Raw genomic sequence first — 27,601 nt, forward strand, 5'->3', positions numbered from 1 at the left:
ATACACCGTAACAATGGCATCAACAACAACTCTTTGTTTCCTGTTTTGTAAAAAACTAATAATCCAATTGGTCACGTATGGATTTATGTCAAGTGTTTTCAACTTAGAGCAGAGGATATCATGAGGGACCGAATCAAAAGCTTTGCTGAAATCAAAAGAGAAAATTCTAACACAATCAAAACTCGACTCGAGCCATTTCAGCCAAGCATATTGACACTTAATTAAGGCCATTTTCGGATTGTGGCCTTTGCGGTATGCAAACTGGTCGAAGCTAATGAAGTTATTCATATATTGAGATAATTCTTGTCTGTATACAAGACTTTCAAAAACCCTCATTATTACATTAGTCAGAGAAATAGGCCGCAACTGTGTGCAACTTTTAAAGTTGGGCTCTTTAGGCAAGGGAGTTATGTCGGCCAATTTCCAAAGATCAGGCACAATGTGGTTTTCCATAGAACAGCTGAAAATATGGGTACCAACAGGAGCGAGGTCGTACGCAAACTCTTTCCAAAACCAGTACGGGATTCCATCTGGACCAGAGGCAGTTCTTTTTAATTTCAGTAGACTCCTTGTAACACTGGAGACCGTTAAAACAGGCATCTCGCTTGATTCCGGGATAGTGACAGTGTCAATGGGTTTATAAAGGGGATCAGAGTTAATGGAACAGAAAAAATTATTGATCTCGCTCGGGGAGATAATTGAGCTTACTTGCGAGTTGGTAGACTTCCTTCCTGTCAGGGAATTAACTGTTGACCACCAAGATTTGGATCCTGCACTATGTTTCTCAAAATTCCCTTTAACTGCCCGAACTTGATTATCTCTGATCAACTTGTTGATTTTCTCTTGAAGAGTTTGGATCTCAATCGAAACAGAATTTCCTGATATGTTACTTCGCCGAATCAATTTCCGCCGTTGGTCCAGTAGATGTTTGATTAGAGAAGAAAAGAACGGGGGGTCTCTATTAGACACACGTACTGATATACCCGGAAAACACTCATCAAACATGGACTTAATCTTGGTACAAAAAAGATCAAGTTTTCCATTCACATCTCCGCATTGATAAACATTGTCCCAGTTATGAAACCTCAACAGTTTGTCCATATCCAGTTTATGATGATCACGAACATCTCTAAACATCACAGAACCTTGAAACTTGTCCATCAGATGTCGCTCAGTGCGAGCAAGAAAATACGAGTTGTGTTTAACAATGATAACAAGGAAGCAAAACCATCACAAACAGTTATTCACCGGTTAAGCAACACAGAAAACATTTCGAAAATCGATCAATTATCAAGATGGGCTTGAAAATTACAATTTATTTTATGGCAAATCTCATCGCGCTGTTCGCTGTTTTAATCCGCGCCAGACACCAATCCTGTACCGCCAATCACTGCGGTGAGATCAGCAAAGACATTAAGACGCTTCAAACCGAAGTGAAAAATCTTGTTGCGCTCGTCATGGACGCTTTGCCTCCAAAGCCTCCAGGTACTTTTTTCACGATGATGTATTGGGGAGCGGCATTTCATGATTTCACGCTCACATGTTAAAACCGCAGTATTTTCTTTCTCACAGCCTGTCCCTTCTCTTCCTGCATGGAGTAGTACAACAAAGGAAAGTAAGGAAACAGTAAGAAGTTTTCATTTCAATATTCTAAATCGCTCGCTTGATGTGTGCTGTCCATTATGGTAGGTATAAGGACTCTTGTCTTGCATACAGGTTGACTCAATCCGTTTTAATGCTCTCCTTTTCCATAAGGTCGAGACGAAGCCAAGTGTATCCGCTGATGTTTGGTTCACAAAAGATTCCTGTTTACTGTCACATGGGAAACTTTGGATGAGGTGATGGAGGATGGACAATGGCCATAAAGATTAACGGTGCAAAGGCAAACTCCTTGTCTCCTTTAAAAAACTCTGGATATAATTATTGATTTAAAAAAAAAAAAGAGAGAACAAATGAGATTAAAAAAAACACACACACACACAAAAACGAAAAAAATTAAATATAAGTTCTTCGTTTCTCAGAGAACCTTCCATCACAACTCCCACTTCTGGAGCAACAGAAATTCCTATAACCTTGCTGGAGGCAGGACTGGGTTTGACTCACAAGAAACCAAGCTAGCGACCTACTGGAACACACCCTTCTCCAAAATCTGCCTCGGTATGAAGACTGGGCACCAGCTCAGGTTCATTGTCATCAACAGGCACGCCAACTCACTGTACTCACTGATTGTTGATGGAAAATACCGCGCTACCTCACTGGGTCGTGACAGGTGGAAGTGGTTAATTGCTTCACAGGCCTCCTTGCAGCACTACTGCAACAAGGAAGGGCTCAATGCTGTGAGAAGAAGCCTTCGTCAGTCCAAAGCAAGAATTGGCATCATTTCTAACCAGGAGAATGAATGCTACTCTTGTGACTCCAGGATTGGTCTTGGTACACGAGGTCTTCACGACGACTCCAACACGTGTGGCAATGAAGCAACATACTCTCCAGACAATGGACACAAGCACATCAAAGTCATGGGCTACATCCTGTTACAGTGACAGGGAACGCCGCTAACGTTCCAAATTTCAAGCCAAGAAGCCATCATAAATTTAAAAAAAGTAGTATCCTCAGGCTTACCAACTAATAAAACAACGGTTTCAAAATTATTTTCTTCTCTGGTCAGATTTGTCTTAACTATAACTTTTTGAAAACCGGTCTAGGACGTATCAATTGTGCAAAGCCAATTCAAGTTTTGAGAACCAAGTAGAAATAGGCAATGGAGATATATTCTATGTTCATAATAGGTCGACGTCACGAGCTGCACGCGAAGGGAGGTTGTGATCTGATCACGCACTAAGAGGGGTACACGAGAATAGTGACTTTTTTTTTTTCTTTTTTTTTTTTTCTTTTTTTTTCGCGCGATTTGCCGTTTGCGCTCGCCTTACGCATTTGTCTGCTTGGGTGAAAAACCCGAAAAGCCTCGCCTGTTCTGCAAGGTAACCAGGAGACCAGGAAATTAATGATTTGCATGGACAATAATTGGCCCTGATACGATAACTAAAGGAACACAAAAAACAGTACCTTCAAAAGTATTGCCCATTTTCTCGCTCTCAATAGACCCGCCCATTTCTCTGAATCATTTGTTTGAGGCGTCAGTCTCTACGCGAAATACGAATGAATATATTAACAAGATTTTTATTAGTTATTCAACCGAACAGATTTCCTTCCGAAATATTTCCCGTAGTTTTAACAGACCTCTTCACCACTACTTCAGACAATCCCCTTTTAATTCGAAAATAAGCCTAAATGGATCTGTGAGATTTCATTTTCAAATTTTAGAGAAAAGAATTCTGTTGTTATCTCGTGTAGAACAAAAGATAGTACTGAAACCGCTTTTACCTATCGACGGGGGTGGGGGAGTTAAGGGGGATAATATAGTTCAGGAAGTTTTAGAGAACGGATCGGTCGTTGCTTAGAGACCACGAAGGAAAAACATAGAAATCTGACTGCCAATTGAGTGCCAATAATGGGGGATGGGGGAGGGGGGGGGGGGTCATAAGCATATTAAAACCAAAATTGACCGTACTTCCCCCTCAGCTTTAACTGGTCCCTTAAAACAGAAATCGGTTATTTTGCTGTACGTTATGTGGTCGGCTGTTCTACTCGAGTCGCGTAAGTCATTCCTGACTGTTTAGTTAAACTCCGTCGGTAGGGTTGAGTGGCTTTGTTAGGCTCGTTCGTTGTGAATTTGTGGCGAGGGAATGGTTTATATAGCGCCAGCAGTTGTTGAAATCTGTTGAGAAGAGTCTGTTCTAAGATAGCGAACCAGCTATATATCATCGTTGAAAGTAGTTGTTGCAGTAAGTGGAACATTCTGCCAGCCCAATCTCAGGCCTGGTCAATGATGTGATTCGAATTCATTATCGACCAGGCTTTTTCACGGTGCACCATGCACATTTGGTCCATTTGCGGCAAAACTGTTGAATCAGTTTACACTACCGAGACCTATGGCAATCGACCGACCAAATACTCTTATTTTGAGTGAGATGATGACGAGTTATCAATCACCCCCACCGATAACAGTCCCTCTTAAGTCAACTCTTTCCTGAACGATCAAAGTGAACCATCAACTGAACTGAGGATAAGTTGTTAATGACGGTGTCTTTATTGTTTCTAGGAAGAATAGTTTTGCCGGTGAGGTCACAGGCTGTTCAGCTCTGTAAAACTTCAAGCAAACCGTAAGATATCAGTATAAAAAGGAAGAGATCAAATTAGGAAGTAACGGCCATTAAAAAAAAAAAAAAATATGATGAACAGAGCCTCTCACAAAATATCTTTTCTATCGTTAATTACACGTTCAGCTGGGGGGTTTGGATTTTACGATTCTAGCAAACAAAGCTTCTCCCCTCTAATTGCTACATTTTTCCTTGTAAATGATATACGCGAACTTGGTGTTATATCATGGTAATTATTAACAACTATTCACCGAAGTGAAAATGGCTGGTGGTGGATATTACTGAGCCACGAAGCGGCGAGTTAATTATCCATCACTAGCCACCGACACTTAAGGTGAATAGTTTTTTAAGCATATACTAAAACGGTGGCACAGGTAATTTCCCTGCGCATACAGCTCGCGACATCGACGTTTAATGGATATCGAATATGTCTTCTTAGCAAATTTCTATAGAGTTTTAATACTTGAATTGGCTTTGTACGATTGAAGCATCTTAGACTTGATGTCAAAAAGTTATGTTTGAGACAAATCTGACCAGAGGAGAAGATAATGCTGAACCTACTCTATTATTAGCTAGTAAGCTGTACATTTTTCTAATTCATGATGGCTTCTTGACTTGAAATTTGGGGAGTGAACTGCCACTGCACCAGGATGTACCCCATGGCTTTGATGTGCTTGTCTCCGTTGTCTGACTTGTGTGTTGCTTCATTTCCACACGTGTTGGAGTCATCATGATGACCTCCCGTACCAAAACCAATTCGGGAGACACAATAGGCGCAATCATTATACTCGTTAGCGATGATACCGATTCTTGCTTTGGAATGAGGTGAGTCGTCCCCCACAGCATTGAAACCTTCCCTGTGGCAGTGAGGCTGTAAATAGGCCTCAGTACCAATCAACTCCTTCCACGTGTTACGACCCAATGAGGTGGAGTGGTATTTTCCATCAGCGATCAGTGAGTGCAGAGAATTGGCGTACTTGTTGATAACAGTGAAGTTGGCCTGTTGGTAGATCTTTAGACCGAGACAGATCTTGGAGAAGGATGTGTTCCAGTACGTCGGTAACTTGGTCTCTTGTAAGTCAAACCCAGTCTTCCCTCCAGGAAGGTTATAAGCTTTTCTGTCGCTCCAGAAATCAGAGTGGTAATGGTAGGTTCTCTGAAATTGATAATAAATGATTTTTTTCTTATTTAGTGTGATAGCCATTATAGACTGTTTTAGGCTCACGGTCATTAACTAATCATAAGCCACTCCTGGTGGTTGTAAGGAAGACCGTAGCGATAACTTGCCCGTCTTGTAAAGATGAGTGAACGGTCGAGCGAACGACTTTTGATAGCTGTAAAGGAAACAGCATACACTTTCTCACAAACAATATTTCGCTTACTTACACTGACCTGTATCTCGAATGAATTTCAAATGATTTTATACTTTATTAATAGCAAATCAATTTATACCTTGTTGCCATCAATTTTCATGACAGGTGTCCATCCTCTATCTCCGCATCCAAAGTCTCCCATGTGACAGAAAACGGAAATTGGCTTTGAGTCCAAGAGCAGGACAACCTTACCACTCTTGTCCAATCTGTTGGATAAAATACTTTGTGAGAACTGGTAGTACATAGCGAGACTTTGGCATATTTAGTAGGTCTTATAACTTTTCAAGAGACACAACGTACGTTTCAATTCTTTTCCAAAAAGAAGTCGGCTCGGATGATTATCATAAAGGATAAGGAGCTGGATTGTTGTTAAAATAATTGCTTTTATCATATAAGGGGCAAAATTACTGAATTGTGATTGGCTGAAAATCGCTTAGCAACGGCTGCCAAGGTAAATAAAATTCTGTTTGTTTTGGCGTCCCGTCTTACGCGAGATCAGTAAGAAAACATTTTGCTCCTCATACTATAAACAAGTAATCACATGGTTCCTCGTAAAATTAAGGATTAATATCACTTGTGTTTTCGGAAGTTGCAAAAATTTCCCTCGTCGCTGCGCGACTCGGACAATTTCAGCAACTTCCGAAAACACGCGTGATATTAATCCATAATTTTTACTCGGCCCCATGCGATTATCTACACTTATTCCTTCTGATGGCATATCTCGTTCTTACCTATTTCTGATATTGTCATTGAGCTATTTTATTTACATATTCATTTCGTAAATTTCCTTGCATGTTGAGACTGAAAGAAGAGTAAGATATGAATATTAATCTTCTCGGTAGCATTGTGAGTAGTTTTGCATTCATGTGATCATTAAAAGCATGAAGTTTCTTCCAAATTTTTGTAACCTGATCAATACAAGGCAGGTGATTAACATAACAAAATCACCCTCTCTGATAACTTAACAACGAACCCTTAAACAACAACAGAAAAAAGAACGTGTGGTATTTTATAAAGTCTGATTGAAACGAATATTTACATTTAAAGAGAAAAAAACACAAATGAAAGGCGTTTACTTTGAAACAGAGCATCACAAGAAACCTCATGGAAACATCAAAAGAGATTCATTACTCATTGTGCAGATTTTTCCATCCCCAAAGTATCCAGGTTTGCATGAACACTTGTATGATCCTTCAGTATTGTTGCACACAGCATTGGCATTACAGCTATGTGTACCTGTAGCACACTCGTCAGTGTCTGAGAAGAAATTAATAACTTTTGATGGCGGGACAATTCTCCAAAGAATGATTTTCATTTGAGCGTTAAAGGTAACCAATGGTCTGCTGGTTTTTGTCCTGCCCTGTGATTGGTTCAAATACTGGAGCCATACCCTTAATAAAACGTATCAAAACCAACTGCAACTCAATCACTCGTCATTTCCCGGCCTGCAAAGCTGGCGTATGTTAGCCCCTTACAGAGGTAAAGAGGGGCAGAGCCGCCAAAAGGAGCAGCTTACCAAACGCCTCGCTTCTCTGCCACTCATTTTTACCTCTCAAACCGCACTCAAAACTGCAAGCTACGCAGAATCGCGTTTTCTCACCCTCAGGCTTGCTGGCTTGTTTTTTCTTTGACTTCTCATTAATTTCTGCTGGATTTTTTCCTTTTTTTCTGATTGGCTGCCATGATTACTAAGGGTCTTGCTTTTCGACATTCGGTTAAAAGGAGTAATAAGTTTTTGCGATGATCCAAATACAGCCTAGTGTAAAAAAGTAATTCAGATAAAGAACGAGATCGGTTCGTTCTTGGCAAATGGACTTTGAAATATTTTTTTTCTGGTAATGAACAGGCGGGTGGCTCTGAATGATGCCCCGAAACCACGGTGGATGAGTAGTTAAAGCATAAATTTCGAAGTAAGCCTTGTTCGATCTCCTCTTTTTCATGGAGAAGAATTGACAGGTAAAGAAGAAGATCTACATTCCTTTGATAATCACCGCAGGTATATCTCCTTTAACAGCTTTTCTCGTCCCGCTTGCTAGATAGTTTTGAACGTCCTCACTTATTTAAAAAACAAGTTCTGTTTACCTTGGCCGCAGTCTTCTCCTTTGAATCCAGCAGAACACAAACAGCGATAGCCTTTGTCAGTAAAACCACTTTGACAAGTGCCTTCATTCTTACAGCGGTTTGTAACACATGTGCTCTAAAGCCAAAGAGATAAATTAGTAATCAAGTACACTTCCCTTCAAACTGATGATAATTAGACTTAGTCATCACAATTGCATCTTAAGCCTTGTCATTCTCTTGAGACTGAGCCGATAAATGTTCATCGCGTTCGCTTTAGCCGCCTTTCAGTTTTATATTTCTGCATTTTGTAAACTTGTATTTTTGTTGGTTCTTTATTAGTTCAAACCTCTTCCTCTATCGAGCGTTTAAAATCATTGCTGTAAGTGGCCACGAAAGAACACGCCTTTTGGCATTTACACCTACAACAAACTTAGTTGCATTATTGAAATATTTTTCGTTACTTTTTGGACCAATTAATAGATAGATTAACAAAGAATACTTACATCAGCAGAATGATGAAAATAATCTATGTTCTCCTCCAGCTCATGTTCGTGTCCTTCGTGAGTGACATCATTCAGTTCGCATAGATACTCTCCACTTTCCTCTGCTCTTTTATCGAGATTAATACTGACACAGTCGGGTTCCATGTAGTACACGTTCTTACAAAACCCTGCGATCATGATTTCCACCACGCGAATCACGTGGTTTACCAGGCGTTTGCCATCAAATGCTTTTTCAGGTCGAAACTCCAAAGTGCGGCATTCGTCTGTGTCACTGAAGTCTGGAATTAAACAAAAACCTAGAATGAGCGTAGGAGTAGTAGTAGTAGTAGTAGTAGTATTCGTAGTAGTAGTAGTTCTTTATTTAATGTGGCACCACACTTAGCTACAAGCTACCTACCAGGAATCCCACAACAAAATATACAATAAAAATTACAACCTACATCAAGAAATTATGTACGTTAAGTAAAATGTTTTTACAAAAAGGATATTTCAAAATTTAAATATATATTTGTATAAACGTGTAGTAAAACAGAGATCAAAAACTAAAAAAATTAAAATTTTAGGCGTCAGATATCGTGAAGAAACGTTCTTGTGCCAGCCTTTGCGCGTGTAGCATCTGGTATCGCGTTCCAAGTCTTAGCAGCAAAATAACGAAATGACTTAAGACCATGCTTGGTACTGTTAATCTTAGGTAAGGAAAGCATGTTAGTGCCTCTTAAATTATAATCAGTCCTCCTTGGTTTAACTAAGTCAGTAATAGGTCTGGGAGCCTTATATAGATAGCAGTTATTGACCGTTAGCAACATGTCTTGAATCCTACGACTCTTTGATGTCGTATGCAAGCCTATACAATCGAGCGAGTCTTCTTATAAAATACCGTTATCTTCGTATACATGATCTAAGCGTACGTTGATTTACCCTTTCCATTTTCTTTGTATTCCTTTCCCCACAGTGGTGCCATATCTGGCTACAATAATCAAAGTGAGGTAAAATAAATGAGGCAGGATATTTTTAAGCCTATTTAAAGCATTAAGCTGACCCGACACCTTTCGACAGATCGATGCAACATGAGTATCAAATTTGAGCTTGTCATCCAATGTTACAGCTAATAATTTTATTTCACTGGAAGTAGGTATTGGCCTCCCTGCACATTCTAACTGGAAATCATAATCAGTGTTTCCTAAAACCAAACCCTGATATTTGTCTGGATTTGCTAACATCCCATTCTGTCGAAACCATTGTGTTGAACTGGCTAAGTCTCGGTTTATACTTTCCTCCAATGCTCGGGAATCATGGTGTGATAAATAGAGTTAAGTGTCGTCTGCATAAAAAATTTACTGTTGACTATTAAGCCCTTCAATATCAGTCGCGCCGAGTGGCGAGAATAATAATTTAACACTTCAATGGTATTTTAAAAAAATTCATCACAAAAAAATACATTTCATAAGTCACAAAGGGTATTATAGAAATCTTCTAGATCTGCTTCTGAGAAGTTTGAAATATCATATGGTCAAAGCCTCAAACATAATTTTTTCAGACTACTCATCTAACCGCGCGAGTTTTTACAAAATATAAAGCTCTGCGCCAAGTTAAGTGGGCTGAATATTTTAAAGGAACCTCTTATTAATAAGTAGTCAGTTTCAGTTGTCACGGTGGTACAACTCCATGGCAACAAACATTATATTTCCAAGTAGCTTTCATCTTCGATAATTTTAAGCCGAGATGAAAGAGAAAAGAGAATGAGATTTTCCTTGCTCCATTCGCTTTGCAACGAATTCTCGGTGCTCATGCAGATTTGTCAACTTGCTCTAGAATGATCTTAGCACCACTGGCTTTCAAACTTGCGCTGCCACCTGAGATACCTACATAATACTGCACATGACAAATGTCAGACAGGAATGGATTTCCTGAATTATAGAGAAAAATGACGGTGATTCTCCATTTAGAATTAAAGATCCTTTCGAACCATGTTCGCAAAAAACTTCAAAATAACTATAAGTAATTGTGTCTGCTTTGTCTCTATTTCGTCCATAGAACAGATGCAAGCCATAACTTCTATAAGCCCATCAAGATCTACCAAAGAATAATTTATTTAGTCATGAAAAGCTTCAAAAATTTAATTTATAAAAAACTGATCTACCACAAAAACAAGAGGAAAAACGCAATCGTTGGAAACTAAACAAAGATGCTTTAAAACAATAGTATTTCATAAACAGTTGAAAAGTTTATTTTTACCATAATTTTTTTTCCGCTAATGATAGGTTTAAGTAAAACTAACCTTGTGTTGCAGACATCATACTAGACAATGCCAAAAAAAGACAGATATAGATCAAATACATGTACATCATCGAGAAGAACTCATTCAGAAAGTTTTCCGAGAGAAGTATAAATTCATGTCCAACCCTACATGCAGGTGAAGCGATCTAAAAACTATTTTTTCTTGGGCATAACCTTTTAATCTATTTTCAGCCAATAGAAACTCAGCTGTTGCGTGAATTATAGTTATTTAAATACTTCATTTCTTGTCAGGACGATGGAATAATTAATAATTTACATGTTTTTGCTTTTTTTGTCTAAGAGATTCAGTCTTTGGCTATTGTTTCGTAAATTTTACTGAACCGGCCTTAAATCCTTCTGTTACTTTGTTATCTAAAGAGGTCTTCATGTTCCTGTTTTTGTCAGTATATTGATCAGGTTGTTGGGTAAACTGATTCGACAGAGAATCGCATGTGGATTTAAACACTTTGAAAGCATTCCTATCTTATTGCTGGATCATAAACTCCCTTAAAGGGAAAAGAAGCTTTTATGGGTTTATTGTAATGTATATTAGTCAGCTTTAAAAAAAACAACAACTGCGTAGGTCTTATAATTATGTGGCCTGCTTTGCAGTATGACCCTTTGAGCAAAAGCAGTATTTACCGTTAGCCATCAGTTAGTAGAGAGAGAGTTGGCATGCTTTTCTATAAAGATAAGCTATTTTTGATGGCCAATTTACATACCGAGGCATATCTTACTCCTGACCAATAGTTCGGTAAATGAATAAAGGGAATAAGTTTATAAAGAAATTGTGGTGCTGCGTCAATGGGGGTAACAAGTTAATTTGGGTTTATTCGCTAAGTTGAAATTGTAAATTGGCAACCGCAAAGAGTTAAAAAGCTGACGTTTTGAATATAGTTTATATCTGACCACTTGCAGCCCAGAGGCGGAATTACGGGTGCAGTGTAAGGTTGAGAACAGACGTCAGCATATCAGGCGCCTCTGGCAGCCGCTTCAGTCTATCGATCTCACCTTCCCACCCATCCCACCCCAGGGGAGGACATCCATCACACAGTAGTCTCGTGTGTGGGAAATTAACGTCCCCTACCCCAACCTTGCAGGAGACGGGACCTCCATTTATTCGTCCCTATCCGAGAAGACAAGAATATCTAACCATTTCTTGATGTTATAGAAAGGTAGCATATTCTTCTCAATTAATTTAAGACCTTGAGTGTTGGTCCGGCCGGGGCTCGAACCCTCGATCTCCCGCACAACAGTTCAGCGCTCTATCCATTGAGCTAACCGGGAGGCGGTTTCGAGCGTTAGCCCGTCGTCATTCGCTCTGACGAAGGGCCAACGCTCGAATTGTCAGCTTTTTAACTCTTTACGGCGGCCAATTTCCAATTTCAATTCAGTTTATAAAATCAAATAGTTGGTAATTAGGTCATTGGGAAGCTTGGTAAAGTCAAATGATTAATTTATTTTCTCCCAATGAATTGAATACCGGCTGGAAGAATGAATAAAGATAACGTGTCCTCCAGGTCTTATTGGTCAAAAGAAAATCAGGAAGTTGTTATCACAAGGAAAACAAATTGAAGGAGATATTTTGCATCAATTTGCATACTTTTCGTAAAGTGGGTTTCAGAAAGCGATCTGTGATATGAAGAATTCAATTTTTATCTTTGTTCTGTTACTTTGGTATTTCCTGATACCTGCTTCTGTCTCATCGAAAGGTCAGTTTTACCATTACTCATTTCTGAGTGGGGATAGTGAAGGGAAAATAGTCCTTCTTAATGATATTTACCGTTTAACACCCTTACCTGCTATTTGTTTAAATGGATTTTTGTTATTTATTTCCGAAAAAAAAACCTTTAAAGATTACTAAACACTTTTAAATTCCTTTAAACTCCCCAACGAAGAACCTCTGGGATGAATGGATGATGAGTGGGCGGATGGTTTGTTTGGGTAAGTTTTTGTGCATTTCTTACGCAGCGAATTGCGAAAGATCTTCTGTCTTTTTTTTATGTTGTTGTAATATTTTCTACTTATGTATTCACCTCTTTATTTATTTGTTCATTTTTTGTATTGTCGCAATGAAGGAGTTTACTCTTTTTTGATTCCACATTTCTTGTTTGTATCCGCTGCTGTGGTTATTGTGCTGATAAAGTAAGATATTTCTTCAGTTTTAGTCAACTTTGTCCCCAACAAACAACTGCCTCAGTCTGGGTGTATCGACAAATTTACCTTTCATGGCAATTACATAGCTTTTGAGTAGATATAATCGGTTGAAAAACAAGATGTCACACAGCAACGCTTTTCTGCAATACAGGTTCTTTGCAGAAGTGACTTTTTACTTGATCTGCATCATTCTAGGATTTATCCAACGATTCAGTTCGCTTTACTAATTTAAACTAAGAACTTGCGTATTGACTGTGAAACTTTACTTCTCTTCTCTTCATTTTTGGGAATTTTCGAATTTAAACTTCTTGCATATGGCAGATGCAATACGGATAATTGCTACCGAGAAATTAAAAGGGAAGGCAAATGCCTAAGGGAGTTGAAACAGTCCGAATAGGAACGCGAATGGCTGGACAAATGGAAAAAACCATTTAGGATGCTTAAAGATTTGTACGAATAATCTGCCGATAATTATTCAAACTTATTAATAAACCCAACTATTGCTATAGTTACAGGTATTATTAATTGCTATCTGCAAGTTTCCTGCAGATGGCAGTACGAAATATTTCTACCGAGAAATTGAATGGAACACAAATCCCTGAGGAGGTTTAAGCAGTGCGAATAGGATCACAAGTGAATGGACGAATTGAAAAATTTAGGAATTTACTTAAGTATTTAGACGGATAAACTGTCGTTAAATACTAAAGCTACTAAACCTCAATGTTAACCTCAATTAAGGGGGGAAGTTTCTAAAGAAACTGTTTTGCTGCGTCGGTGGGGGTAACAAGGTAATTTGGTTTAGTTTGTCAACTAACTTTCAGACAATGGAAACAAGCACATCAAAGCCGTGGGGTACATCCTGGTGCAGTGACAGGGAACATAGTTAACTTCCCAACTTTCAGACTGAGAAACCATCATCAAGTAGAATAAATGTAGTATCCTAAAGCTTTAAGGCATATAAAGTAGTGGGTTTAAAATCATCACCTCCTCTGGTCTAATTTGTCTCAAACATCACTTTTTGAAATCCAGTCCAAGAAGTTTTAATTGTGCGAAGCCAATTCAGGTTTTAAAAACGAAGAAGAATTTGGCAAGAAAGATAGTCGATGTTGATGATACATCGATGTCATGAACTGTATGCGCAGAGAAGTCATGCACTAAGGAAAGTGAACAAAAATATTTCCTTTTTTTTTTTTTGCGCGATTCACCCTTTGGTCTCGACTCCCGCTTCTGTCCACTCATGCCAAAATGCCGAAAACTGCATCTGTTCTGCTAGAAACCCACGGGCGTTGACGATTTTTATTGGAAATAATTGGCTCAGATGGGAGAACAAACCAAATGTTCTGGAAAAAGTAATACCTCCCAAAGTATTACCTGCTTTTCTCGCTCTAACCAGAACCACCCAGTTTTTCTGTACCATGTGTTCTGAACGTCAGCCTCCACGCGAAATACGAATGTAGATATTCACAGCATCATCATTAGCCATTGAATATATTTCTCTCCGGAATATTTTCCGTAATCATAACCTCTCTCTGCACAACTTCAAATGTCCCCCTTTTTTATTCAAAAACTATTATTGCCTGAGGGAGGAAGGGGACCAGTCTCCTTCACAGCCGTTGTTTGGGCTCGTCACGCAACGCTCCCTCCCCCACCAATCATCTCCTTCGCAGCCTTTGTTTGGGCTCGTCAAGCAACGCTCCCTCCCCCACCAACTGGCTGCTTAAACCCGAGCAGCATTCCTTTCCCTTTGTTTAGATTTTGCGGTGACTGCACGTGATAATGCGCGTTTGCACCAATCACACGTCGCCTTTGGTTTCACGATAAAACCAATCAAATTTCAATGACGTAAGTTTCCCGCGTAAATTCATCGGCGCTTTCTGGAGAAGTTGCCAGTCATCTCAAACATTTCCCATGGATGTAACTCCGAAGAAAGTGGTAGAAAGTAGTTCAAGATGCTTCATGTGTTCCTCGATTTCACTCACAAAGGATAAAATTTACATTTACGGTAAAAAGTTCATTTGATGTTGCTGAACTAATTATTTGTTCTTCGCTCACTGTTGACGGGTAGTCTGGAAAATCCGGAATTCCGCCGGAATATTTCAACGTCTGTTTTTCTTTCATTCAAAACGACTCCGGTGCTTTCCCGGAATTGAAATTGTGTAAATGGCAGACTGACCCTCGGATAGTTTTCGGTTAATCCTCGGAGTATCAGTATTCGGAGCTCATACACTGTTACCTTTGCGGCTCATTTTATTAAAAAACGTGCCTTAAGCACGTTAAAGATCTGTTTTACCCTGATTGGGAATACAGCGACTCATACCAGGACTACATCATACCTAAAAAGCGACTTCAAAATCTAAAAGCACGTGAGAATAAGTCACGTGATATTACGTAACGAAACAACCGGAAATGAAATTAACGAGACGGAATTAAAATGGTAGCCACATATACTCTACGGAAAAATCTTGAAAAAAGAAAAAAAAGGAATTGAAAAAACAAGCCTTCAAAAATTCAGGGCTCTCTTGGTAACTTCGGAAACCATGAAATATTCTTCGTGTTAATCATCGGAGTATATTCGGAGCTCGTACACTCTTCGGAAAATCATCGGAGTCGTTTTGAATTAAAAAAACAGACTTTGAAATATTCTGGCGGAATTCCGGTGGAATTCCGGATTCCGGCTTTTCCAGACTACCACTTATATTAATTGTAAAAGGAACCTATATAAAGTTAAATAACAAAGACGAAGCTAAAATGGCACGTTAAGAGAAGTAAGGAATTGGTTCTTGACTTACCACTGTCTTGCAACATGTGCTTCATCGATAGCCACAGCACGTAACATCGCACGGTATACATCATCGATCGCAAACGATCATTTGAAGAACCCGAATGATTTAGGGCTACAATTACGAGTTTGATTACAGGAAAATCCTCCTTGAACTTAACAATTTGACAGCGAGTGAGTTATAAAGAAAACAAACTTTATTCAAATTAAAGAGAAAGCTTTCGCCGAAACATTTTTATTTGTAAAGGTAGTTAAAAGGCTTCCGAACAAATTTTCAAACATTTTTTTTAAAAGTAACTGTCACGACGTGACACCTGTCAGTTGAAGAGTAAAAAAAGCATACGCTTTTGAAGAAACAGCAGTACTGGTGTGACAAACACACACAAGTTAACTGATCAGACGGCGATTTTCTCGTAAAGAGAAAAACAGAGATCTTATGGAAAGTATTTTTCATTTCCAACGACGATTAATCTTCGAAGATTTACCTCTGTTCCGTTTTAAAATGTCACAGAAAGTCAAATTTTAAGTGAATGCGAATATGTGTTTTGGAGTTGTCAGTCTTCTTGTTTTTTTTTTTTTTCTGTAATGGCGTGTGTAAATCGATTATTCTTCCACCGAAAAGCTGAAGTAAATCAGACTCTTTCTACCTGGACACAAGGAGATTTAATGCGACTTTTATTAATCGAATTCCTGCGTTTCTGCCGAGAAATTTACGACGAAAGTGTGTTTTAGGATTTTGAACTGGTGCTGAATAAAATTCTTTCTTAGCCTAAACTTATAAATTCGTTTGTATCTGGTGCATGTCAAACCCATGTGTAGCTTAAAGGTCAAACAGGGATTGTCACTCACTAAATTGGCTCGCCATTAAGTCTTGTGATCGCCTTCGTAAGAAATTGTTTTTTTTGTTGTTGTTGTCGTTTTACTAGTCCGCGTTTTACTAGTCTGTGTTTTACTAGTCTGTGTTTTACTAGTCCGCGGTTTACTAGTCCGCGTTTTACTAGTCCTCGTTTTACTACTCCGCGTTTTACTAGTCCGCGTTTTACTACTCCTCGTTTTACTAGACCGCGTTTTACTAGTCCGCGTTTTACTAGTCCGCGTTTTACTAGTCCGCGTTTTACTAGTCCGCGTTTTACTAGTCCGCGTTTTACTAGTCCACGTTTTACTAGTCCGCGTTTTACTAGTCCGCGTTTTACTAGTCCACGTTTTACTAGTCCGCGTTTTACTAGTCCGCGTTTTACTAGTCCGCGTTTTACTAGTCCGCGTTTTACTAGTCCGCGTTTTACTAGTCCGCGTTTTACTAGTCCTCGTTTTACTAGTCCTCGCTTTACTAGTCCGCGTTTTACTAGTCCAGTCCAGTCCAGTCCAGTCTTCGAAATACCATATGCCTTTGTATTTTGGCTTGACACATTTAATTTTCACGAGAGAAGAAGAAGTTTTCCACCTTAGACTGTAAAGTTGAAAATCTCAGTTGAAAGTTTATGGCAACTTTGTTTTAGGGTAAAATTAACAACTATTCACCGAAGTGGAGGTGGGTAGGGGTGGATATTTACCGAGCCGCGAAGCGGCTCGGTAAATATCCACCGCTAACCACCGACACTGAGGTGAATAGTTGTTTTAGTATATACTAAAACAGTGAGATAATATACACTGCTTCGTCGTTAATTTGAGTGATTTCTTCGCCTGTCACGGATGCAAACCGGGACGTCATTTTTTCCCGAGTTGCTCGGAGGTAAATAGCAAAGGATATTCGGAGTTTGACTAGCCAATCAGGGCGCGCCTTCAACGATATCCACTGTTTTACTATATACTAAAAAGCGATATTCTTCGTTAACAGAATTACTTTCTTGTGCTTTGTCGATGCAGGTAGTCATGATAAACAATTAATCGAGTGCAAGTTCTCTCAAAAAATGTAAAGCTACTGGATCGTTTAAGGAGCAGCGAGAGTCACAAAAGAACTGTTGAAGGCTATAAATGGAGATAAGTTAGAGTCGTATTAAACAACCTCGGTCACTGTATTTAGATGGTATTTGAGTGTGTAACAACATCTTTTTTAAAATGATATCTAGTATATGAGTCTGAGAGTTTAAAGTTGTCTTTAATTCAGTTCAAGAGTAAAGGTCGCAATTTTCCTTTCGAAACTTGGTCCGTGCAATCCCAGCAAAGGTTTTAAGATGAAACCAGGCAGAGCGTAAACGAAGTTTCACCAGACAATTTGTTGATGCAAATCGTAAAGATTTAATCTATACAAGATAATTTGATTTTATCAGCTGAGTTAACAATGTAAATGGGCCACCGCTTCGATCGTTAGTCCTCGCCCTGACGAAGGACGAACGCTCGAAATATCAGCTTTATAATCTATTTACGGTGGCCAATTTACGTAAGCAACTCAGATGTTAAAATCGAGTTATCTCGTGATTCTCCGAACTAAAGAGGTGCCAAAGTTTCTCTGAAAACTTACTCTTTTATTTGATTCATTTAAATCGTGTGAACTTGGTGGCTGAATCGGTAATACCTCACTTTTTGAATAAGCCGTAAACATATGATCAAATGGATAGAAAACCTAGTCACCAAGAGCACAGCCATCGATAAGCTCAACGCAGTCCTTATCGTTTTAACTATATAAAGTAATATATGGACCAAAAACAAAACAATAATGGCCTCAGTTAATTGTGTGGGCATGCATGCATGTAAACATGGTCAGCTCATTAAAAATAAACATATAAATTTGATTCTATAAAACTGCAATATATTCGCTCTCAAATGGGCCCCTCACTTTTCAACAGAGAGATGGCTATATTACGAGCAGATATTCAAAGGCTATGATAATTTCTTTACAGGAAATTGTACAATGCGATCGAATGAAGTTAAAAATAAACTTCAAACAGGAACTTGTTTATTGGATGTCGGTGAGTGTGAGCAAGAAAATGCGAGTTGTCTTTAACAATGATAACAAACAGTAAGGAAGCAAAATCACCACAATCCGAGTTATTCACCGGTTGAGCAACACAGAAAACATTTCATGACGTTGATAAATTTTTAATATGCGCTTACTTTTCGCAGTTTATTTCATCGCAAATGTCCTCGCTTTGTTCGCTGTTTTAATCCGCGCCAGGCAACAATCCTGTACCGCCAATCACTGCGGTGAGATCAGCAAGGACATCAAGAAGCTTCGAACCGAAGTAAAAAGTCTTATTCCGCTGGTAAAGGACGCTTTGCCTCCAAAGCTTCCAGGTACTTTTTTCGGTGATATGTTTTTATTTTTGAAGTGTTGTCGATGCACTCAGATCTTAAAATCGTAGTCTTATCTTCCTTATAGTCTGTCCCTTCTCTTCTTGCAAGGAGCAGTACGACATAGGAAAGTAAGTATATAGTGAAGTGATTTAATTGCGAGATTCCAAAGCGTTCGCTTGATCGCAGGATGTTTACACAGTCAGAGGAACTTTTGCCTGCTTACAGGCTGACTTACTCCGTTACATCTGACTTATTCTTTTTCCATAAGGTCGAGACGAAGCCAAGTGTACCCGCTGATGTTTGGTTCACAAAAGATTCCTGTTTACTGTCACATGGGAAACTTTGGATGCGGTGGTGGAGGATGGACGCTGGCCATGAAGATTAACGGCGCAAAGGTAAACTCCTTGTCCCCATTCAGAAACTCTAAACACAGCACGAACAATCAAATTTAAGTTGGCGTAATGGCGACTTAAAGCTAGCGTAAAGTTCTCATTTACGAAACATTACGCTACCTTTACACTACGTAATGCAGTAAATGGTTTGAACCCGGGGGTAACATGTGAAGATGTGACACCGCAACCCCTACGACTACAGCAACCATACCGTACATAAAAGGTATGTCTGAAAACATCTCGCGCATCTTACTACCCTTCAATATCCGCGTCGCCCACAAACCCATCACCACACTACGTCAGTTACTAACCAACGTTAAAGACAAAGACGAACCGAGGAACAGACAGGGAACGATTTATAAGATCAATTGTTCCGACTGCCAAGCCTCCTACATCGGTGAGACTGGCAGAAACCTCACAACAAGACTGACTGAACACAGACGGGCGACGAGGAAAGGTGATGTCAGCAATCACATTGCTGAACACCATCGACTTACCAACCACAACATTGACTGGGACTCTGCGCAATGCCTAACCTACAGCACTGACTATTTTCAACGACTGACTCTGGAAAGCTGGTTTACTAACTTAGAACAGACTCCCCTAAACAGATGTCAACAACTACCCGCCCCATACAAACGACTCATTCACGACATAAACATCACAAACGACCGAAAAAGAACAACCTAGCTTTACCGACAGACCGAAACAGACCAATCACGAACGACTTACGTCACTTGAGTCTTACAGCCAATAACGTCACGGCAAAACCAACCGATCATTTCACACGAACTGGAATAAGAACATTCTACTGACAACAATCACTCACTTGACTCTGATGATGACTTCCGCACAGGTTGTCGAAACGTCAGTCACTGCCACCGACAACAGTCCTTCTCAGGACTACACTCACCCGGACGATCAGACTACACCTTCACATTTACACTACGTAAAGGCAAGCTTTACGCAACCTTTATGCCTCTGTGTAAAGTTGGTGTAATGAGACTTCTTTAAGCCGCCTTTAAACTTGGAGTAAAGCTAGCGTAAAGTTCTCATTTACACAACTTTACGTTACATTTACGTTACGTAAAGGCAAGATTTACGCTACCTTTACGTATATGTAAAGTTGCTGTAATGAGACTCTTTAAGCCGCCTTTAAATTTAGCGTAAAGATAGTGTAATGTCAACTTTACGCTTAAAGTTGCGTGTAAAGCGACAGTAAAGACACGGTACTTCCTTACGCTAATTTTACACCTGGCGTAAAGACAGTTTAATCCCAATGTTATGCTCATTAAAGCGACACATGTTACTTCTTCAAAATGATTTATTGTTTTAAGAAATCTGCTCGCAAGAGCTTCTGGGTTACTAAATACTGTAGTATTATATTAAAAAGACGAAATTGTGAACCTCTTGTCATGTCAAAAAAATATCTTAAAAATATCTATATACATCTATGTATAAAAGTCATAAACCTTCTTCCAGTATCTTCAAAATAGAACAGAGGGAAACAAAACTTGTAAACCGTTTTCTTATTTCAATTGATAGATACTATAATAATTATTGTTTTAATCGCTCTCATCTAAGTCGCTGTAGTGGCCTACAGGTTCTGTACTTTTTTGGATTTCGGGCTTTTTTTTCTAACATTTCTTAAAAGTATCACTAAAATTGACAAAGTACAATTTCCGTAATAATTTAATATTAAATAAACTTAGTAAACATGGCAAGTGTCAACTCACTGCAAAGTCGCCTATGCGCACTGTCCTTTTTTGATTAGTGAGCTTTCTTTTCAAACATTTCTTAACTGTAACATTAAAAAGATAAACTCGTACACTTGAAACAAAACTATGTGAGCCATTTACTTATAAAAATTGAAACTGGTGTACTGCTGTCTTCCTGAAATTGACCAAACTTTGCAACTTTGGGGTTCTCCCAGAATAAACTCAAAGGTGCTCATTGTAGTCAATGCCATTAATGTTCAATAAACTTAGTACTCTGGAGAAGTGGCAGGTCTTTTCAAGGCCCTACGAACAGTGTCTTTCTTTGATTTTGGCACTTTTTTCCTCTTTGCTGAGGTGTCAGATGACCTTCCTCTTCCTAAGAGTCGATTGCTGTGGGATGGAGTTCTAGGTGTTGGAGGGTGGATGCTTCGAGATGAACTTCCTGTTGTGGATGGTCGGGTGCTGTCAGATGAAGTTGCAAGTGCTAGAGTGACGATGCTGCGAGGTGAACTTCCTGGTATGGAGAGTCGGGTGCTGTCAGATGGAGTTGTAGGTGCTGGAGTGACGATGCTGCGAGGTGAACGTCCTGCTATGGAGAGTCGGGTGCTGTCAGATGGAGTTGCAAGTGCTGGAGTGAGGATGCTGCAAGATGAACCTCCTGTTGTGGAGGGTGGGATGCTGTCAGATGGAGTTGAAGGTGTTGGAGGGCGGATGCCATGAAATGAAGTCCTTGTTGTTGAGGACGGAGTACTGTGAGATGATATTGTAGGTGTTGGAGGGCTGAAAGTGGGGCTAGTAAATGTTGCTGGGTCTTCAGACCTCACTGCCCATTCCAGACCATCAATAGGTCGGGGCTTTGTAGATGGCATTGAATGAAATCGCCTTGCCACCATGTTCACTCTTGCTCGCACATTTAGGCTTTTAATATGCGCATCATCAAGAGCTTTTTTTACTTTTGTCAATGCTGACCTTTCCCAAGGCAATTTTTTGACAAGATACCCAGAAAGTTTGGGTTGTCCATTTTCATCATCTGAAAAGTCTGACTCGTCAGAGCTGGTGTATTGGGAACTTCCAACAGCCTGCTCCACCAAAGCTTTCTTCTCCCCTGACCAAGGCTTGGTCTTTAGGGTTTGAAGTCTCCTCTGGATTTTCTAAGCAATCAAAGAAAAAGCTCAAAAATCAACAAAAGTAGATTTTATTCATCTAACAGAGAGCCAAATCATTGAAATTTTAATATTTTACTAGTTGATTACCGCTATAAGATTACTAAGCTAATAAAAATATTTGCATGTGTGATCATTAAAGATGGCTCAACGCAGTTTCGGACACTTAGATTTTGATGGGTTTCTATAAACATTCTTTATCACTTGATGCTACAATTAAGGTCGGGTTCACAGGAACCTTAAATTTTCAAAAAAAAATGGGGTGGCTGTGAACCCTGTCCACAGAATTTCTTTTAACTTTGTCGAAAGTTGCATCTTATCATGCTTATCAAATTAAGGGTGTTTTTTAGGAGGTTGCTATGGTAACTTATTGTGTCAGAAAAATAACAATGTGGTAACCAATGATTGGGCAGTATTCTTATATATGTACCATGATTGTAGCATCAAGTGATGGAGAGTGATCATAATAACCCATCCAAATCTAAGGGCTGGAAACTGTTTTGAGCCACCTGACAATTGACAAATCCAATTCAATTTATAAAATAGTATTATATGTATCATATTCATGTATCTCAGAATAGCTTGTTAATAGATGTTAATGTCCACAAATTCTCAGGAGTTACAGTTTTGAAAGGCAAAAAGTTTACTTGCAGACATTGTCTAACTAGAAATAACTCACATTTTGCAACCTTGCCAGAGTTAATTTTGAGCCATGTTTAAAACTGAAGAAATGCCTAATAACAGGAGTTACCAGTGTTAGCCTAACATTCATAAGTTTACAGAGATTGTACTGAAAAGGTAATTACGGCATATTACAACAGAAACTTACATCTCTCACTCTCCCTTGCTTCTGACAGAGATTCTTGTGAGCCTCTTGCTTCCCTTTTTTTGCTCTCATTGAAGCATCATGTAAGACTTTTCAAATATGTGGCACCAGCACCTTAGGAGAAAATGTTACACCATCAGTACAGTGTAATGGGAGAATTAAAAATTTTCATTTACTCAAGAGTAATAATTGTTTTAATAATCCATCAAATGTTTTTTCTGATGTGTGATTGGTTTAAATGTAAATGTGTCATGTGACTGAATATTCCATGTGCAGTGAAACTTGGGAAATATTTGAGTGATACTGCACATGTAAAATGCAGAAATATTAAAGAAGGGTAATAAACTCAACAACCTCCATTTGGCATGAAAAAATGCTCAGATATATGTCCTTGGACATTATTTGTACCACAAAGTTCACAGTTTTCCTCAAGCTACGCTGTATGCTCTTGGAAAACTGTTCACTTCTTGGAACAAATGTCTGTGAACAAGTATCGGAGCATATTTCCATGCCAAATGGAGGCTGGAGAATAACCAATATACCAGTAACCCACAATAAAATACTGAAAGCAGAATGTACAATCTCTGGATGTGTGGGCAAATTCTGGTCAAAGGGCAGACTTTAAAAGCCCTCTTTGTAATCCTGCAAATAACTCTTATTCTTTGTTCATACCTTTCATCTCAGCTACAGACCAGGGACACTTTTCAGTTCCCATGTGATCAGCCACAATTGCATCCATAACTGATTTTGTGACTTCTTCATTGGTTTCTGATTTAGAGCTATTAAAAGTTTTTACAAAAAAAAAACAATATAAAAGAAATTAAATGTTAAGTTTGGTAAGAGGAACTTTTTGCAAGGCCAAAAATTTAATGCGCAGCCATTATTTAAATTATACATACATTTACTGAGTCATTTCTAATGGGAATGTCATGCTCAGTTTGTCCCAAGCATGGACTGCAAAGCAAAGAAAAATCTGATAATCCAACTGGAGTCCAGTGCACGACTTTCTGTACATTGCTTTTATGCTCTAGCAACTGAGCCAAATACATACACAATATGTGCATTGCTTGATCTTAGTGCCCTAGTGTCCTAGAGTGTAGTGTCCTTGTCTAATACTTGTAGTCAAAATATTTATTTCCCCACAAGACTTTGCTCTAGGTAAAACATTTAAACATGCTCTTTAATTTCTGGGCTTTTAAAGGGGCATTGTCACGCTATTTGGCAACTATATAAAAAGCTAGAAGGTGCCTTTCCATCAATTGAATTCCAAAACTAATGGTCTAGTTTTGTTATTAAAGACTATTTGAAGGTTCTGAAACTGTTTCCTGCCACCTATCAATATGGATGACAAGGATGGAAACTGATTGAAACTTGAAAAAATTGACCAATTTTTTCAAACTTTGATGCTATATCTTCAAAAAACCCTCAAGAAATTTATTATGGTTAGCCTTCTCTGATAAAATGCATTTGATATCTTCGTCATAGCTTTACAGAAGCATTTTGTTTATGAGTAAAGCCTTAAAGTAATGATTTCAGCACAGAATTGACCTAAAACAGCAAAATCCTCATGACAATGCCCCTTTACACCCACAGGGATTGTGGAGCAAACATGCAATATTTATGTATAGCAGGGGATGTGTCACTATCTTTCCTGTAATGTGCCATATGGAAATTGTGTTGTCCTATATGTATATTTGCTAAAATTCAATTTCTCACTGTAAAACAAACAAACAAACATACAGAAAAAATCGTACCAACAAACAACAGAGAACCAGGAAATAACTGTACTATCAAAGAAACAGCCTTTACCACTCATCCAACTTAAAACCCTCAAAAGCTTCATTCTGCATAAGGACTTTGTACATGTTTCTGAAGTCTTGCTATAATCATCAGACAGAAAGAACAGAAAGCAGTAAAATTAGTGGTAATTACCTCAGATACCTGGCAAAACAAACAACAACAAATTAAAAATGGATCTATGGTAAATGTGCAGCTCTTCATATGTTTCCATTCCAGTTTCACCTACAATTTACAGTGTACGTGTAGATGTGTAATTAGAGTGATCTAATTTGAAACTTTGACATGCACATGATCATGCACCAAGTACATGTTCATGGCAAAATTTGTTGACGTCCCCAATCAAAGATTATGCCTTGTTGTGGCATCAGCATTGAAAACAGCAAGCAGATAATTATTGCAAGTCCATCACCTTTGGAATGATAGACACCTGAAGCATTGCAAGAAAAGAAACATGAAAGAAGCAAAATGCTGATGTTGGTATCTTGAAGTGATCTAGCACTTTTCCAAAAACAGGAACTCCCACACAGTACATGTAGCTACAGTATGCTTTGTTGGCTGCAAAGAGGACATTGGGAGGAAATGAAAGCTCTCACCCCCCTGCTCTCGAATTGAGAACTGTCCATGACTTTGTGGTCAAAACACACAATTACATGAAAATGATAAACTGTATGGTATATCAAATATAAAAACAACAAATGTGTTATATTCTGTGAAGTTGGGAGCAACTTCTGGTGAAGTAATACACTTACTGGGTAAATCATCCCCCCCCCCCCCCAAAAAAAAAGTAAATAAATAAACACCACCACTCTCTCATTGAGACCAGGCAATGTCGAGAAACGTCTTCACACCACAGATGGCACAAGTGTTTTTTACAACAGATTGCATCAAATTCCATAAATATCTCCGCCATACACAGGCGGCCAAAGCTCACTACTAGAAATGCAAACGCGACTCTTGGTTTGAGTGGTATAGTTTTACAAACGGTTATTTATAAAGGTTTGAATGGGATGTAATCGGTTTGCCTTAAAAGCGAGAAAAAATGTCATGTTTTGAAATAAAATTGACTTACCTTATTGCCTTGTTGTATTCTTTGTTGATTACCAGCGTCTCAGGCCATTTTGAAGAGTTTTCGGCGAGTTAGCGCTATTTTGGTGTTCCACTGCTAAAAGAAAGCAGTAATACACTTGACATTTTTTCTCTCTTTTAAGGCAAACCGATTACATCCCATACAAACCTTTATAAATAACCGTTTGTAACACTATACCACTCAAACCAAGAGTCACGTCTGCATTTCTAGTAGTGAGCTTGGACTGCCTGTTAGTCTCCTTCGCAGCCGCTCGGGCCATACTGAGCACGTGGTCATCTACTACCTAACGGATCGTGGAGGGCACGAAATTTATGAACAGGCCGAATTTTTGAACAGAACAAACTAAGCGATCATGGTTAACAGGAAACCAAGATAAAAATATACTTACACGACACTGCTGAGGGACAGGGGTCTTCCTTTTTCTTTTCCTGCTTGCTCGCTCTTGTCCTGAATTTGAAGAGCTCTCTATTTTTGCACCGAGTTCTGCGAGGATGCATTTCTGCTCGTTGTCGCGCGCTTCCAGCTCCTCTCGAAGACGCACGTTTTCAGCGATAACCCTCTCTAGCAAAACAACGTATTGATCTTCCATTTTGCGGACGAAGAACGTTAACGATCACGAAGCAAAAAGGATAAATGAACTGAAAAAAGGACGCTCATAACCGGAAACATCACAATGAAATGGCCTTTAATAACGCCGACAAAAGGGCCCGCCGTGTTCCCGCCAGTAGACGAGATGTACTGATTGGCTTTCTTCCACAAAAACGGTAGGTGATTGGCTGAAGTAGTTTACTCTAACCCAGTATCTTCTCGGTCAAAAAGAAAGTTGACATGCGTAGTGTTGTCCTGTTTGTTACATACGTTCGGCGCAAATGACAAAATTTCGGTAGTTCACGATTTGGAAGATGTCTTTATGGAGTCAGTCTCGCTTGAGAAAACAATCTAGACTATGGTGTGGCCATTGCAATGAATACTTATCGAGAGCAGCTTTCTGGAAACATCGTAAAGCTCATTACAATGTGCACAGTCAACGTTGGACGACTATAAAAGATGACGCTGAAAATGTTGAACAAGAAGCAAAGAGAGGAAAGTATGATCCAGAGTTCCACGAAGAACCGGACCTATCTGATTCTTCAGGTGACGAGGATCTTGAGACAGCTATATTTAATCGAGGTATGTAGCGGCTTATAACTATTCAAGACTGGTCTTAAAACATAACAAGATACTAAGAAAATAAATGCTAGACTGACGGATGCTCTAAGCGAAGAAAAAAAAAACATAAGCATGCTAGCTGCCCCAGTTCCTCCACGTAATCCCAGCACAGGGTTTAGTACCCCCTAAATTCATCTCCATAGCGTACACTACAAAGCCCTGAAACGAAGAAAACTAGCCATCCAGAATTAGTGTTAATGTTGCTGCTGGAATCTGCCATGGACACATTTCAAAGCCCATGCAGCATGCCAGGCTAACAAATTGACCTGACCAGAGGAAGGGAGCGCACAGTTCTCAATAAGTCATAGACTGAAGAGTCACGTTTCGTGTAATCAAACTTGGTCATGGTTTTTTAAGCTTTATGTCAACATTGGCTGCTAGGCAGTTGATATATATGAAACAATAGGACTCCTGACCTAACAGTAAGCAAAATAGATTTTAAAAGATTACAACAGTATTTCCACCTAGTCTTCTTGGTTATTGTTGCTGTGTGCACATATTTTTTTTCTCTCAGGCAAATTGGAAAAGGCAAATGGGAATGTGTTGGGTTGAAATGAAAAAGGATTTAAAGCAAATGTCAAGGGGCTATAATGTCACCGGGCTTAGGTTTCTACATAATTTGGAGATGTTTCATTACTTTTGTTTAACAGGTTCTACCCAAGTTGATGATTGTGAGGATTCAATCAATTTGGGTGACGACGTAGACTTTCTCAGTGCAATGAATGACGATAAGGAAGGAAATAAGTCTGATGAGGTAGATTTCCAATGTTATACCTATATTGTTATTTTGAATTTAACTCAAACATGT

At 39.0% G+C, this 27,601-nt stretch overlaps 1 protein-coding gene and 3 pseudogenes across 3 annotated transcripts in view; 2 read left to right on the top strand and 2 right to left on the bottom strand.

Annotated features, from left to right (window-relative positions):
- Positions 1-1,783: 1,783 nt before the first annotated feature.
- On the top strand, positions 1,784-2,642 carry LOC148729028 (putative skeletal organic matrix protein 5; annotated as a pseudogene).
- A 2,167-nt stretch (positions 2,643-4,809) lies between these two features.
- Positions 4,810-8,331, bottom strand: LOC148729029 (uncharacterized). The gene is made up of 6 exons (XM_088725072.1): positions 8,155-8,331; positions 7,673-7,787; positions 6,722-6,847; positions 6,358-6,391; positions 5,670-5,796; positions 4,810-5,373 (listed from the first exon to the last, which is right to left on the bottom strand). Exons 1-6 carry the CDS (start codon positions 8,329-8,331, stop codon positions 4,810-4,812), a joined length of 1,143 nt encoding a protein of 380 aa, XP_088581198.1.
- Positions 8,332-20,664: 12,333 nt separating this feature from the next.
- LOC148729030 (uncharacterized) lies at positions 20,665-26,411 on the bottom strand (annotated as a pseudogene). The gene is made up of 5 exons (XR_015988715.1): positions 25,973-26,411; positions 24,507-24,577; positions 23,370-23,476; positions 22,701-22,811; positions 20,665-21,859 (listed from the first exon to the last, which is right to left on the bottom strand). The product of XR_015988715.1 is annotated as an uncharacterized LOC148729030 (transcript).
- Positions 26,384-27,601, top strand: part of LOC148729031 (uncharacterized) — an 8,130-nt pseudogene continuing 6,912 nt past the window's right edge. The window contains exons 1-2 of the transcript XR_015988709.1: positions 26,384-26,754; positions 27,444-27,547. The product of XR_015988709.1 is annotated as an uncharacterized LOC148729031 (transcript). The remainder of the gene's footprint in view (positions 26,755-27,443; positions 27,548-27,601) is intronic.

The sequence above is a fragment of the Stylophora pistillata genome, chromosome 6 (genome assembly GCF_964205215.1).
Source record: "Stylophora pistillata chromosome 6, jaStyPist1.2, whole genome shotgun sequence".
Taxonomy (NCBI): domain Eukaryota; kingdom Metazoa; phylum Cnidaria; class Anthozoa; order Scleractinia; family Pocilloporidae; genus Stylophora; species Stylophora pistillata.